Raw genomic sequence first — 16719 nt, 5'->3', positions numbered from 1 at the left:
GGTTTTGGCCTTAAAAATATGCTACATTTGACCCAAGAATCAGCTTTGGACTATATGCCAACTGGTAGAGGGATTTTATTTAGTTTCATTATCTTTATTTCATGATTGTAAGTTTTGTTTCAGATAGCCACTATGTAAAAATCTGGGGAAAGTTAAAAAGAAGAAGACTGAGCATTAATTCATATTAATTAGTGTTGTTATTTATACCAATGGTTGCCTGAGCTGGAGCTGTCTATGAATGGGCATGGCCTGGTCTCTTTGACAGCCACCTGCAGTGAGAAGTCTCAGTTCAGAAGTATTTACTTTGCAGTAGGCCTTGGGTTAAGTATGTTACATACATCATTTGACAAGTATTTATGGAGTGAATACCAGGTGTCAGGCAGTCACTTTAGACTCTTTGGACATAGCTATGAATACAACAAAAGTGCCCCTGCTGCTCCCTAATTGCCTCACCAGTGCTCATAGGACACTCCTGTGCTCTTATTGTACCCAGTGTCAGCTGAGGAAATGGGGGCTTAGAGCAAAAAGGTTCACACACACTCAGTGAGCCAAGATGGAGTAGAAATGAATGAGGGTCTGTTTCTAAGATTCCAGTGCAGAGATGGGGCTAGGTGTGCCCCATTCCTTCAGAAACAGAGCTACAAGGAGACTCTCCTAAACCTGTCAGTCTGTTTTTCCTTTGCCTCCAGGGCTTCACCTGAGGATTTTTTTTTTTTCATTTTAATGAGAAAGAAAGAGACATACAGATGTTTCTTCTTTTCATGGTGGTCCCATGTGGTGTCCTGAGGCTTAAACCCGGGTCCTTGTGCATGATAAACTGTGCACTCCACCAGCTATCTCCCAGCCCCCCTGTTAGTCTGCTTTTTTTTCTTTGACTGCTTCCTTGAGACTGTTGGCAGCCTAGTTGTCAATGAGATCCTCTACAACTGACTTAACTGCTTTCTAACCTTTTCCACAGAAAGCTTGCTAAGATCCTGTGATATTCACTGCTACTACTGCTCCTTTTTAATTGTTAAGGAATAGAAACTGTCAGAACTAAAAGTCATGACTTCTCAGAGACCTTCTTTTCCAACTTCCTGCATTCTTACCCTTCCTTCCCCATTTTCAGTACACACTCTGGTAGAAAGAGCCCTTTCTCTTGTAAATGAGGGTGAGCAGCATTTTCCCAGCAGCTGCAGCAAGATTCAAATTAGCCCAGTGTATTGAGAGCTGGTTCAGGAAATTGCAAGCTGTGGGGACTATGAAAATTATTTTCATTCTGAGTTGTATAAATACCCCCTAGATCTTTTCTCCTAAACTCAGATTATGGCTTCCTGGAGACACGTTCCCAAATCCCCCCCCACCCACCCACCCAAGAATGTCTCCACAAAGATGGGACTGCAGAGAGCAGTGGCCTCATCAGGCTGAGTGTTCTCTCTCTGTCCAGATCCCAACAAGGCATCAGAGCCCTTGCTGACATGGAAGAAAGCCCAGGACTCAGTGCCCTGGAACATTGTCCTTCTCCTGGGAGGAGGCTTCGCCATGGCCAAAGGTTGTGAGGTAAGAGTGAGCAGATGGCCTTCAGGCCCAGGAGGTATGCATAGGTCCCTATCTAAGTGCAGATTCAGAGTCCCAAGGAGCAGAACACAGAGCCCCTGAGCCCCACCAGACTCTGCATTTTGCAGGTTGGGAGTATCACTGTGCAATAGCTCAGTGACTGGTACTGCAGGGAAAAAGGGTTAGCTTTGGTCTGGACCCTTAGGAGCTTTATGATAGACGTGAGACGACTACTACTAGTAGTAGTAGTAGTAATAATAATAATAGTGAATAGAGCTTAAAATTGCCCATCTTCATTTATCTGCCCACCATCAATAAAAGTCCCTGACACTTGTATGGGGAAAGAATGGTTTATTAAATTGTACAGTAAGGGGGAAAGGAGGGTCTCACCTTTCAAATCATAACCCCTTACTTCCTTTTCACTGGTTTTAAATCTTTGGGTTTGAACATACTGTGCTGTGTAGCAGGGCTGTCCAGTCAGGTGCAAGGTCACATGGTGAGAGCAGGTACTGGGCTATGTGTCTTGGGGGGTGAGGTCTAGTTGAGCCTGTAGGCAGCTGGGGGTGGGTGGGTGAGTGGGTGGGGTTTAGGGTGGGGGGGATACATGCTCTGTGGCAAGACTGAAAGTCTAGGTGCTTGTTTTCTAGATGTGCAAGTGGGGCATCCAAGTGCAGCTAAGTGTCTCTTGGATCTTCTCCTAAGAACATTTAACCCTTTTCTCTTTGGCACAACAATAAGATGCAGTGGTACTGTGAGCAAAAATGGAGCACTAGCAGATTGTGCTTCCTCTTACGGTTGCCCTGTCAATGTATTTTACACATAATAAATCATTTAGACCTCCTAGAAAACCTGTGAGACCAGTACCATTATTAGCCCAATTCTGTAGGTTGGGAAACAGGCATAGAAAGGTACAGTGGCACACCCAAGGTCACACCAGCTAAGTGTTCAGGATTAGGATCTGGGTAGTTCAGCTCCAGAGCCTATTCTCTTGGCCATTATGATACAAATAGGAGATAGTGTCAATATGAATTAAAGAGTTTTATTAATATTATTCTACAGGTCCTTGTGAGCTCAAAGGCAGAACTGGGATTAGTGTGACGGGGCAAAATTTCAGGACTGTCAGCAAAGTGCAGGGTTGACCATCCCTGTGCTATAGAGGACTCACAGCCTTCTTGTCCACCACACATCATTACGTGTCACCTCATTGGAGCCTTGTGCAGACCCTAGATGATAGGTCATATATTTTTAAATATTTGTTTATTTTATAAATGTGAGAGAGAAAGAGAAGGGGTGGGTGGTGGTACAGCCAGATGAGTGCACATATCACCATACACAAAGACTGAGATTCAAACCCTTGGTCCACACCTGCAGGAGAGACGTTTCCTGAGTGGTGAAGCAGGGCTGCAAGTGTCTCTTTTTCTCTCTCCTCTATCTTCCTTCTCCTTTCAATTTCTCTCTGCCCTATCAAATAAAAGAAATATTAAAAGCAAAAAAATGGCCTCCAGAAACTGTAGATTGATCATGCAGGCACCAAGCCCCAGGAATTGGTGGAGAGAGAGAGAGAGAGGGAGAGAGAGAAGGAGGAGGAGGAGGAAATTAAGAAGATGAGGAGAAGGGAGAAGGAAAAGAGAGAGGGAGGGGAAAGAGGAAGGACACCCAAGCACCACTCTGACATATGCAATGCTGGGGACTGAATTACAAAAGCCCTCATGCCTCCAAGTCCATTACTCTGAGTCTTGTAAAAGTAAGCATCTCTCTTATGATGATACTATTGTAATCTACAATGGAACTGGGGTACAAAGGCCATTTATCTAATTTCAGAGTCCAGACTCTGAATAGTGCATTCACACACTCCAAGTACAGACGCTCTTAGAAGCATTTTGCAAAACTGTAGTCTGTTTATCTTCACAGACACCCTGAAGTAGGTGTTATTGCTGTCCCTGTTTCAAAGAGGAGGAAGCAGGCAACGTGAGGATAAATAACTTCCCCACATTTGTGTACCCAAGAGATGGAGGAACTAGGGTTTGAACCCTCAGCTCCTGGCACTGGGTACCACCTCACCCCTAAATCTCCCCATGAAAACCAAGACATTAAAATCCACAACAAATCTGAAAGTATAATAGTAGAAACCTGAAATTTTCAATTTGTTTCTTTTTTAAAAAATTCTATTTTAATTTTTGGTATTATAGTATATGACATGTACTCAGGTATATACTGGTCAGAACCTGAAGTTTGGGACCTGAATACCTAAATTCAAATCCCAGCTTTACCACTTTGGACAAAACCAGTGTAGGCGCCTGTGTTCTTTTTTTTTTTTTTAATTTTTTTGTGATGAGGTAATGAAATTCTTAATTGAAATCACAATCATCTTTCTTTTTAAAATTCTTTTATATATTTTTTAAATTTTTATATTACAGAATTACATGTTGACAGGGATTTGAATCCACACCATTCCCACCACCAGAGTTCTGAATCTTCACTCTTCCCACTGCAATCCACCACAGTTCCCCTAAAGTTTTAGACATGGGCCAGCTATCTTCTCTACAACTATCTGTCCACATTTACACATAGTTGCCCCTTCTTTTTCTGATTTAATCCTCTCTTTCCCTCTAAGCCATTCATGACATCATAACTACCTACATATGTCCTTCTCCTTTTCCTTCTCTTTTTCTGGGTGCTGATGGAGCTGGAGTGCAAAGTCTTCTTATCTTCATCCTGTCACTTTTCCTCTGCTGGGATATGGATCAAGGTTGTTTATGGGGAGCAGAAGGTAGGAGTTCTGGCTTCTGTAGCTGCATCTCCGCTGCTTCTTCTTCTAGCGTTTGCCCTTCTTCGTAGCCAGTCAACAGCGTCAGGTTGAGCCTGATGTAAAGTTTCGAGACCTCCTTTGAATCTGGAGAGGTGGCAGTCGTTGACTATGTGGGTCATAGTCTGTCTGGAGCCGCAGGGGCAGTTCAGGTCGTCTCTGGCTCCCCAGCGATGATCATGGGCATCGACAGGTCGATCTATACCCCCAGCCTGTTTCTATCTTTCCCTAGTGGACCAGAGCTCTGGAGATGCCAGGGTCCAGGACACATTGGTGAGATCATCTGCCCAGAGAAGTTGGGGTGGAGTCATGGTAGCATCTGCAGCCTGATGTCTGGAAGGTGGCATGACCTAAGTTGAGACAAGATGGTTAATGAACAGGAACCAAAAAGTAGGATCAGATCAGATGAGATTAGGGATTTTAGGGTAGAAGAAAGCTAGAGGAACCATTTTAGGCATGTTCCTGGGGGCATACAACTACAGTAGTTTTGCTTGAGTCGGTAGTTAGCCTGAGGTTGTGTTAGAATATTGTCTGAGAGAATGGTGTCAGAGTGGAGAAAAGGGCTAGAAAATTGGCTATGGGAAGGGAGTAGCTCCCATTTTTATATAAAAAAAAATTTGTGGCTAAAATTAACTATTTATCTCCATCCACCTGCTCCAGGACCCACATGTAAATGCATTTTATATTTAGTAAGCACCTGTGTTCTCATAGGTGAGTTGAGGACTGAAGTTCCTGTCCTAAGGGAGGTTGAAAGGAGTTACAGAAGATAATAACCGGTGTGATACAGAGCAAATTACAAGTGCTGGCTGCAGTCCTGCACATTCCCTCTTCTCTGAGTCCTCCTGCCATGGCAATTGCTTCCAGGAAGCCAACTCTGAGAGGTTAGTGGGGAGGGAAGCTAGCTGGTACCCCTGAGCCCTGTAGGAAGGGTAGAGGGAGAGGAAAGCCTCTCTCTACCCCACAGGGAACATGGAGCTACAGTAGTCCCTGACAGATGTCCATATTGAGGCTAGGTGTCTTTATACTCCAGCCTTTATCATCAGTCTGTGGATATGAATGGGTGTGACCTTGGGTGAGTTGAATTCTGAGGGTTTGAGAAAACTCCCTCAGGGAAGAGCCAGGGAAGGGCATTCAGGTGGTCCATTCATCTTCTCTATACAGCTGCCACATATATGAACCGTATTTTCTATTTACCTCATCACATGTATGATGATACAGACTTCAAAATGTACAAGAGGATAGGAGATCATAAAAACTGGTTTTGTGGGGGCTGGCCAGTAGCGCACCAGGTTAAGTGCGCATAACACTAAGCTGCAAGGACCGGCATAAGGATCCTGGTACTAGCCCCTGGCTCCCCACCTGCAGGGGGGTCGCTCCACAGCAGTGAAGCAGGTCTGCAGGTGTCTGTCTTTCTCTCCTCCTCTCTCTCTTCCCCTCCTCTCTCCATTTCTCTCTGTCCTATCCAACAATTACAACAACAACAAAATGGAGGAAATAGCCTTCAGAAGCAGTGGATTCATAGTGCAGGTTCAGAACTCCAGTGATAAACCCTGGAGGCAAAAACAAAACAACAACAACAAAAAAAAAAAAACCTGGTTTGTTTCCATGTTAGAAAAATCAAGGAGCAGGAACAGAAAAGGTTAATAACTGGTTTTCTAGGCAGCCCAGCTTAGAGATAGCAGAATTAGGATTTTAGCTCATGTTTGTCTGAATCTTCTTACTGCTACCTATTACCAGAGATATATCAGGCAAGGATCCCAGGAAGAAGTGACATTATCCAGATCTTGAGGAAGCCATACAAAGTAGTGATAGACAGCATGAGGTATGAAATCAGTCTATTCACCTTGTAAGCTGTATTCCTGTTTTCTCATCTGTAAAATGGGATAACAGCTGTGTCAGATTAATGATATTTTAGGTTTGTTAATTCTTAAATGGCTGGATGCATGTGGAAAACTTAGAATATAGTCAGACATCCTTATGGTTGGTTCTTATAACTGATGTGGGTGAGGTGACAGATCAGAATTGAGGCTGACATGGAGGCTCTCATGTTTATCATGAGAAACTCGATGGAAATAGTGGCATTTACAACTTGAGGAGCAGAGTCTGATCCTAGGGCAGGGTATAGAGCAAATGACCCTCCACCCCAGTGGCTTCTTGGAACTCAGTGGTGGGAAAAGCCCAGTCCCTCAGCAGGGCCTGAGCATGTTGAGAGGCCAGTCTGGCTCCTGGCCCAGGCCTGGGCATTAAGGCAAAACTTCTGCTCAACAAGGGCTTTATGTGACTGCTCTCCCTTCCCCCTATTCCAGTCTCCACCCTTCCCTCCCTGGGCAGAGCAGCCTGTGTTAAGAGAGACTAGAAGGCTTATGGCACACCCTGCTTTCAGCCACTTCCCAGTGTCCTCCCATGTCCAAAAGGTAACTCTGAGAAAGCCCTTGCATCTGCTTTCTCTCGGACTGAGATCTCTGAGTCCCCATCCTGCAGATTTCAGTTCCTTATGGAGTTGACCTGGCCAAGACATCAAAAGTATACTTTCCTTATAGCCAGTCTCCTACCTAGCACCATGCTTGTTTCCTCTCTTTTTAAATTGTTTTTTAATTGTTATCTTTAATTATTTATTGGATAGAGACAGCCAGAAATTGAGAGGGAAGGGGCTGATAGAGAGGGAGACAGAGAGACACCTGCAATACTGCTTCACCACTTACGAAGCTTTCCCCCAGCAGATGGGTCCTGGGGGCTCAAACCTGGGTCCTTGCTCATGGTAACATGTGCACTCAACCAGGTGAACCACCACCTGGGCCAGCTTATTTCCTCTTTACCTTATCTATCCCCTAGTCACTTCTTTATTTAGTGTGTGTCTCTTACTAGATTGCATGCAAGTAAAGAGGCAAAGACAGGAGCCAGGTTCAATCTGTTCCAAACATCTAGATGAATCCTCATATGTAAAATGCTTACCAGATATTTATTGTACATTACTTAAAAGATGGACTTTTTGGAGGGTTTATGGCATGAGACTATCCAGCATGCAGAAAGATATCTCAGTGATAAAGCATGGGACTTGCATGTCTAAGGCCCCAGAGGCCTCAGTTTCAAGCCTTGATTGGTGCCCTGGTATCTTTCTCATATAAATAAACAGATAAATCTAAAAATTTATATAAAATAAAAATAAGGGCTTGGTGAAATAGCTCACATAAATAGTGTGCTATTTTGCCAACCCTAGATTCAAGCCTGGCCCCAACTATATTGAAGGAAGCTATGGTACTGTGATCTCTATTTATTTATTTATTTTCCCTTTTGCTGCCCTTGTTGTTTTATTATTTGACGTTGTTATTAATGATGCCATTGTTGGATAGGAAAGAGAAATGAAGAGAGGAGGGGAAGAAAGAGAGGGGAAGCGATAGATAGACATCTACAGACCTGCTTCACCACCTGGAAGCGACTCCTTTGCAGGTGGGGAGCCAGGGCTGGAACCAGGATCCTTACTCTGGTCCTTGTGCTTTGTACCACATGTACTTAACCTGCTGTGCTACCGCCCAACTCCCTGGTACTATGGTCTCTTTTACTGTCTCTGCCTCTGTCTCTATATTTTAAAAATTGGGCTACCCATGACTTCTCTAAAAATAATTTTAAAAAATAGAAGAGAATCACTCTTCTTTATTTTAAAAATCCAAAAGAAACTGCCTAGGACCAATATATAACTCATCTGGACAGTGTGCTGCTTTGCATGCAGCCCAGGCTCGAGTCTGGTCCCTGACACACTGGAAGAAGCCTTGGTGCTGTAGAATCTTTCCTTTTCCCTCATCATATCTCTGTATCTGTCTCAATCTTTTTATCTGAAAAAGTCAGCCTGGAGTGGTGAAGTCCCAGTAGTGATAACAAAATAAAAAATAAAATACCAAAAAGGGGGCAGAAGTGTTCCAGATAGTAAAACCAATGGCACCTCATTACTACTACTACTACTTATTATTATTATTATTATCATTATGGTATCTCATGAGTAAAAAGCTGGCACTACTCTGGCACCTTTTCCTCTATCTCATTTAATTTCTAGCTATCTTCAAACATATTGTGGTTACAGAATAATGGCACAAACCCTGCAGGCAAGTAGAAATGTGTGTGTTATCCCCAATTACTTCTGGAGATCAGTTATTGTCATTATTATTTAAAAAAAAACTTAAGAGCTAAATTCTGAATTCAAAATTCCATTCCTAGAGCCCGTTATTTTAATAACTTGGCCAAATCACAAACTTTTTTGTGCCTCAATTTTTCTAGTCAACAAAACCGAAAAGCGGGGGTTATGAAAATTAAATAAGTTAATATTAGAAAAATACTTAGAAAATTTTACAGCATAGATTACTATATTAATTGCTTATTAAATTAAATGGTTAATAATAAGTCATATATATGTATATATATATATATATATATATGCAGGAACTAATTTTATATGTACTTATTTAATCTGACCACCACTCTCTGAAGAAAGAGATCACAGAAAAGAAATGTTTATTAATTTGCCTAAGGTCACAGCCTATGAACAGTGCTTTGATTTGAGCATTCACTCATGTGTAAGAAGCCTTATCATCTTTCTGTCCTTTAAACAAACTCACTAGCTCTCCCTATATTATAATTATTATACAGAGTTGGGCATATCTAGTTAAGCCTGTGGTTTTATGAGACCCATAAGAGATTTTCAAATGTTTTCTATTGAAATTTCAGCCTTAAACATTTAATAGCACATTAAAAATACTTTTTCCTTTTCCAAAGCTTTCCTACTCTAGGTTGACTTGTCAGGGTGGGGGATGGGGAGAGGGCTCCTGTGGTCTCCAATGCCAAAGTAGCCCTATGTGGTATAAGGGACCTCAAACCTGGGTCATATGCATGGCAAAGCAGGTACCCTCCCAGGTGAGCTATCTCACTGGCCTTCAAAATATTCCATAGTTCCCTCCGTGTAATATGTTCCCTCCGTGTAATATATTCCATAGTTCCCTCCGTGTAAAACCCATGGAACTCATTTGAAATGGGAAAGGTTGGGGGCCTGGCGGTAGCACAGTGGGTTAAGCACACATAGCATGAAATGAGAAAGGATGGAGAACCTCAGTTTCCCGCCCACCTGCATCCTGCATTGTGGTTCCTGGCACTCTTTGGAGTCTACAAGGAACATAGTTTGACAGCTACAACTGTGGTATTGAGTGAATTCTGAGTATTCTGACATCTTGTGACTTGATGTTACTAATGGCAGCTGGCATTTATCAGGCTTTTACTTTTCTTTAATTTGTCATCATCAGGGCTTCACTGCTCAGACAGAGAGACATGGAAAGACACAGAAACTCTCCAATGTGGTAGGCGCCATGCTTTACCCCAAGCCACACACATGATAACTTTTCTTTCTTTCTTTTTATTATTTATTTATTTATTGTATTACCACCAGGGTTATTGCTGAAGTTTGGTGGCAACACTACAAATCCACAACATCCAATAATGATCCCCCCTTTTTTTCTTTCTATTTTTAATTTGATAGAGAAATTGAGAGGAGGGGGCCAGGCGGTGGCACGCCTGTTAAGCGCTCCCATTACCATGCACAAGGAACCAGGTTCAAGCCCCTGGTCCCCACCTGCAAGGGGGAAGCTCCACAAATGGTGAAGCAGAGCTGCAGGTGCCTGTCTCTCTGTCTCTCTTCCTTTCTAACTCCCCCTTCCTTCTCAATCTCTGTCTCTGCCCAATAATTTTAAAAAATAATTTTTTTAAAAAAGAGGAAAATTGAGAGGAGAGGGGGAGATTAAAAAAGGAGAGAGAGAGAGAGAGAGAGACACCCGCAGACCTCCTTCACTGTTAGTGAAGCTTCCCCTATGCAGATGGGGAGCAAGGTTTCAAACCCAGGTCTTTGTGCATGATAATATGTGTGTTTACCCAAGTGTACCACCACCTGGTCTCTGGGCTCTTTCTTTTCTAAGTACTTTGTAGACTAGCTCCTTTTCTCCCAACAGTAACTCCTTGAAACTAAGACTACTGTACACCTGGTTTACAGAAAAGGAAATTGAGGTACAGAAAGATTAAGCCACTTGCCCAGGATAACACAGCCAAAGAAGGATTAAGGTGGGGGGCAAACAGTCTGAGTCCAGGGTCCTTTCCCCTCACCCTCTGACCTTTTCTGCTACTGGTCCTGAGTCCGTGGAAGACCCTGGAACTGTGTGTTTCCAAGGGAATAAAAATCCTGGTTCCTAAGTGGGTAGGAAAGGGCAGATGAAGCCCTTAGAGTTTCCAAGAATACTCAAGCAGCTGGGGGTTTTCCTCTCTCTTGAAGTGCCAGGCCTCTCTCCCACTGTAGAAGATCAGCCAAGGCCTTGAATGACTGTTTGGATATTGGCTGGAAGCCTGTCCCCCGGTTGCTGGGCTGTCAGGAAGCTCTTGGCATCTCATCTGCCCAAGTCATTAATATTCCCTTTCACCAGCTCTCATCTATTTAATTGCAGACACTGCTGTTGGTCTCCTTGTGAGAGCTGCAGTCTCTAGGAAGAGCCTGTAATTTTTTTTGTTTGTTTGTTTGTTTATTACCTTACAACAGGATTCACTGAACCAGGAGAGGGAATAGGGGTCTCAATTTTATAATGTGTCATCATTTATTGTCTTTCTTTTTTTATAAATGATAAAATGACATCCTTTAAAATGCTTTATTATTATTTAAAGATTCATTTATTTATTTTTTTATAGAGACAGAGAGAAATTAAGAGGGAAAGGAAAGGAGAGAGAGAGAGAGACCCGCAGCACTACATCACCACTCATTAAACTTCTTTGCTGCAGGTGAGAATTAGGGATTTGAACTGGGTCTTGTGTTTGCTAATATGTGCACTCAACCAAATGTGTAACTACCTAGCCCCTAATTATTTTTTTTAATGAAAGAGAGATAAAAACAGAAAGGCAGAAAGAGAGAGAGAGACTAAAGCACTACTCAGCTGTGGCTTATGGTAGTGCCAGGAACTGAACCTGGGGCCTTAGAGCCTCAGGCATAAGTCTTTTGGATAACCATTACACTACCTCCCCATGCACCATCATTCCTGTGATGTCAAAGATGCAACTATTTAAATATCATCTTAATTCTGCAAGGTTTCTTATAGGGAAAAGTATTCTTAAGCATTGCCCATTTGCTCCCAGAAGGCAACTTTTTAGTCAAATGGTAGAGTCAGGAATTGGGCAGTGGCACACCTAGTTAAGCACACATATTATTATGTGCAAAAAAGCCAGGTTCAGGTCCCCTCTCCCCAACTGCAAAAGGGAAACTTTAGGAGTGGTGAAGCAAGTATTGCAGGTGTCTCTCTTTCTCAGTCTATCTTTCCCTCCCTTCTCAATTTCTCTGTTTCTAGCAAACAAAACTAAATAAATAAAAGGGGGGAATGGCTGCAATGAGCTATAGATTTGTCCTATAGGCAACAAGCTCCAGCAATAATCCTGGTGGCAGTATTTTTTTAATTAAAAAAATGGGGGAGCTGGTTGGTAGCACACCAGATTAAGCGCATGTGGCGCAAAGCACAAGGACTGGCTTAAGAATCCCACTTGGAGTCACTGGCTCCCCACCTACAGGGGAGTCCCTTCACAGGCAGTGAAACAGGTCTGCAGGTGTCTATCTTTCTCTCCCCCTCTCTGTCTTCCCCTCCTCTCTTGATTTCACTCTGTCCTATTCAACAACAAAAGCAATAACAACAATAATAGTAACAACAACAACAATAAACAACAAGGGCAACAAAAGGAAAAAATGACCTTCAGAAGCAGTAGATTTGTAGTGCAGGTACCGAGTGCCAGCAATAACCCTGGAGGCAAAAAAAAAAAAAATGGTAGAGTCACATTCACTACTTATGTAAAGACAGAGGCTATATTTTAGAGCCTATTGGTAGATTTTAATTCCATATAAACAGTGGATTGTTTATTAAACTTTAAAAAGGTATAAAGTTCAGGCAGAAGTTGAAAAACAAGATCAGAAACGAAAACACAAGTAGAACCTGAAATGTAATTGGCATATCGCACCAAAGTAAAAGACTCTGGGGTGGGTGGGTGGGGAGAATACAGGTCCATAAAGGATGATAAATGACATAGTGGGGGTTGTATTGTTAAATGTGAAACTGGAGAATGTTATGCATGTACAAACTATTGTATTTACTGTTGAATGTAAAACTTTAATTCCCCAATTAAAAAATAGTAATAATAATAATAATAAAGGTATAAAGTTTTACTAGTAAACTAAAGTGTTTTTGGTACCTCAGGACACTGGCTTTGGTAAACATTTACATGACTGTAAATGTTGAAGGACTAACCCAGCTCTGCCCTTTAACAATTCCTATGACATTAGTGCCTTTTTTTGTTAAGAAAAAGACCTACAGGGAGAAACATGCTAACTTTATTTCAGTATTGCTGCATGCCACCACTAGAGGTAGCTCTGAGCTCACTCTGACACCTTTACCTTTAGTGCTTCTGGATCATTTGATGGTGTGTTGGATTCTGAGATTAAGAAGATTCACCTAGGGAGTCAGGTGGTAGCGCAGCAGGTTAAGCGCAGGTGGTGCAAAACACAAGGACAGGCGTTAAGGATCCTGGTTCGAGCCCCCGGCTCTCCACCTGCAGGGGAATGACTTCACAAGCGGTGAAGCAGGTCTGCAGGTGTCTATCTTTCTCTCCCCTTCTCTGTCTTCCCCTCTTCTCTCCATTTCTCTCTGTCCTATCTAAGAACAACGACATCAATAACAACAACAATAATAACTACAACAATAAAACAACAATGGCAACAAAAATAAATAAATATATTTTTTTTTTTTAAAAAAAAGAAGATTCGCCTGATAGTGAGAGGGGAGAGAGATACCCATGTTTTATTTTTGTAAATAGAGTGCTTCCCAGAGAAGTCGGTGGGGAAAGTACAAAGCTAATTCTGCAGTATTGATGGCAAATGGAGTCATGAGCCAGAAGAGATATGCTCTGTTCTGCAGGGCTGTGGGCATTGCTCTTCATCCAGAGGTGTAGGTACAAGCTAATCTTTCACTAAGTGAAAGGGGGACTTTGCAGCACATTAACTCATGGAAGGCATGCCCTGCAGTTGAAAGGCATTTCTGTTACAATTTCTCAGGGTCTTGGGCAAATCAGAGACTTTTACCAGACTCAGTTTCCTCCTCTTTAACACAGGAAGAAAGGTTTAGCTTATAGAGGTTCTGCATGCAGATGCCTGGAACCTGTGGAAATCTCAATAATATTGGTTTTTATGACAGTGAAAAAGAATACAATTTTAATAATGTTACTATTTATATTATCATTGTAACAATCACCCTTATTTTTTATTATAAATATCTCTATTGGTCATGTTACACTTGCTATATGTTTGACACATGTTTAATATTATATGTGATATATATCTCACATATATGATGCTTATCAATATATTTTTACCTAAATTACAGAACTAATCATGAATATTTTGCATAAATAGTTGTGATAATATTTTTTGTGGTTAATCATTGCCACTGGTAAATGGGAAGAGTTAGCCTGGAGTGTCCAAGTCACTTCTCCCACCTATGCCAGAATTTAAGGTACTGGAATTAAATCAATTATTTGGAGAACCAAACAGGTTATATGAGGATCCAGAAATTTGACCCATAATCAAGCTGGACATTTTGAATGTGGAATAGGGAGAAGTTCAAGAATCAAAGAAGCTGACTAGAGTCTGATCTTGACTGTGTGACCTTGGGTTGGCCCCTTAACCTCTCTGAACCTCGGTGTCCCTGTCTGTGAAAGGGTAGAGTTGATCATTGATCCTAATCTTCTCTCCTGGGCACAGTACTCAGGCATGGCAGCAGAGGTGGGTTGGATGTAAAGAGTTATCTCTCACCTTCTTCTTTCCACAGGAGTCAGGGTTGTCCACATGGATGGGAGGACACCTTCATCCCCTGAAGAACATGTCACCTGAACTGACTGTGCTGCTCATTACTGTGTTTATCGCTTTCTTCACGGAGTTTGCAAGCAATACTGCCACTACCACCATCTTCTTGCCCGTCCTGGCAGAGCTGGTGAGGGTCCTTAAGGGTAGGGTGGGAGGGGTCAGAGTGAACATCCCCCAAACACAAGTTCAGAGGTTTCCCCCGTGGCCAGGTGCCCCACTAGCAGCCATTGCTCTCTTCCGAAATGCAGGAAAGTATCAGAAACACAGTTCTAATATATATATTATATATATATATATAATATATATATTGTTCTTTTCTTCCAAGAAATACATAAACAGAGCATTTTCCTTTTTTTTAAGGATCTTCTTTTTTATTATCTTTATTTATTGGATAGAGACAGCCAGAAATTGAGAGGATAGGGGGAGACAGAGAGGGAGAGAGACAGAAAGACACCTGCAACGCTGCTTCACCACTCGCAAAGCTTTCCCCCTGCAGGTGGGGACTGGGGGCTTGAACCTGGGTCCTTGCACATCGTAACATGTGCACCCAACCTTCAGTACACCTCCACCAAGCCTCTAAACAGAGCATTTTTAAGAGACACAAATTCACTCCCTTAGAGAGTTTTCTAGGAAAATGTTAAATTAGATTAAGAAGTAGGAAATCACAAACAAGCACAGGAGACATTCTAATGTTTGGCAAAGCTCTCACTCCCACTAAAGCAGGTTTCTCAGAATTATTGATATTTTGGGTCAGATAATTATTTGTGGAACAGATTATCATGGGAATCATGGAATGTTTAGCAGCAGCCCAGGAGCAGCCTAAATGTGGCAGTCCAAACTGTGCTCAATGTTGACATATATCCCCTGGGGATCCAAATCACTCCCAGTTGGAAGTCACTTCTCTAAAGGTCACCATACCCATATGGTTGGCTCAGGAGAAAGCTAACAAACCTTCAAGGAACACATAGCTCCCAAATTATCTGAAGTATTCCAGAGCACAGAAGGATAGATATAGCCATTCAATCTGCGTATGCAGTTACCAAGACCCTGACCCCAAAACCTAACAAGGAGAGGAAAGGTAGAGAAAGTCCTCATTCAATCACACATATAAGCAAGAATAAAAACAGTAAAATGAACTCGGAATCCCGAGTTCATGCATGTATGGCTAGAATAACATGTCATGGTCAAGTGGAGTTTATATGAGAAATTTCAAAACTGAGTAACATTAGAACTGTTACTGAATACCAAGACTTGGTGCTCACTGCTTGGTAGTCAGCAGTCAAGAGATGAATATGGTTGAGAGAGAAACATTTATTTTCACATACTAGCTCCCCAAGAAGATGGAAGATTCACATCTCCAAAAATCTTCTTCCTAAAAGTCTGAGGTTTTTCACTGAAGGAAGCCTCTGCCTCTCTACATCTATCTTTAAATTTAAAAAAAAAAAAAAAAAAAAAAGCATGTCAGATATGGGCAAATTGCCCTCCAAACTGGATGCTCCATTTTTTTTTTTTTAATTTAAGAAAGGATTAACAAAACCATAGGGTAGGAGGGGTACAACTCCACACAATTCCCACCACCCAATCTCCATATCCCACCCCCTCCCCTCATAGCTTTCCCACTCTCTATCCCTCTGGGAGCATGGACCCAGGGTCATTGTGGGTTGTAGAAGGTGGAAGGTCTGGCTTCTGTAATTGCTTCCCCGCTGAACACTGGTGTTGACTGGGTCGGTCCATACTCCCAGTCTGCCTCTCTCTTTCCCTAGTAGGGTGGGTCTCTGGGGAAGCGGTGGATGCTCCGTTTTATACTCCCACTGACAGCATGGAGTGGGGATCCCCAAACTCTTCCTAAGTGTGGTTGGATTTAATCCTATCCTTTCCCAGAATCTGTGAGACCTGGCAGTTGAGAGAGATTTGGGGGGGGGGGGGGTGTAGATATGCTAGAAAGTACTAGGGGGAGAGGAGACAGCACATAACTGGCCAGCTCTACAGGGGCAGACGTTGTTTATCATTGAAATGTTTTACACATAAAGAGTAACTTTAGTGCCTTTTGAGGAAATGTCAAGGAACAGTGAGTGCACTAGATCCATCTTCCCAGTCCCTCCTCATGGATGAACCTGCAGTAGCCACAGAATGTCACTAACCCTGGATATGTTCTCTCCCTGACTCCTGTTCTCTTCTCATCTCTCTCTCACACTCTTATTCCAATCTGGTTGTAGTTTCTCTCTGCCACTGACCTTGGTCTCTCCCACCACCTCCTAGGCCATCAGCCTGAGAGTGAACCCTCTGTATTTGATGATTCCTGGTGCAGTCAGCAGCTCCTATGCCTTTATGCTCCCTGTCTCGACACCCCCCAACTCAATTGCCTTCGCCTCTGGACACTTGCTGGTAAAAGATATGGTGAGTCTGGGTATTTCCTGTCCAATTAGAGAGGTAAGGGGACCAGTAAGGGGACCCCATTGGTGGG

General features: G+C 42.5%; 1 protein-coding gene across 1 annotated transcript in view; it reads left to right on the top strand.

Moving 5' to 3' along the window:
* The window catches only part of SLC13A3 (solute carrier family 13 member 3), an 82318-nt gene that overhangs the window by 62395 nt on the left and 3204 nt on the right, over nucleotides 1-16719 (top strand). Inside the window, exons 10-12 of the mRNA XM_007533041.3 lie at nucleotides 1427-1539; nucleotides 14221-14382; nucleotides 16515-16652. Coding sequence (XP_007533103.1) covers nucleotides 1427-1539; nucleotides 14221-14382; nucleotides 16515-16652 — 413 coding nt within the window. The remainder of the gene's footprint in view (nucleotides 1-1426; nucleotides 1540-14220; nucleotides 14383-16514; nucleotides 16653-16719) is intronic.

This window comes from Erinaceus europaeus, chromosome 1 (assembly GCF_950295315.1).
Source record: "Erinaceus europaeus chromosome 1, mEriEur2.1, whole genome shotgun sequence".
Taxonomy (NCBI): Eukaryota; Metazoa; Chordata; class Mammalia; order Eulipotyphla; family Erinaceidae; genus Erinaceus; species Erinaceus europaeus.
This window is presented reverse-complemented; position numbering and strand designations above follow the sequence as displayed.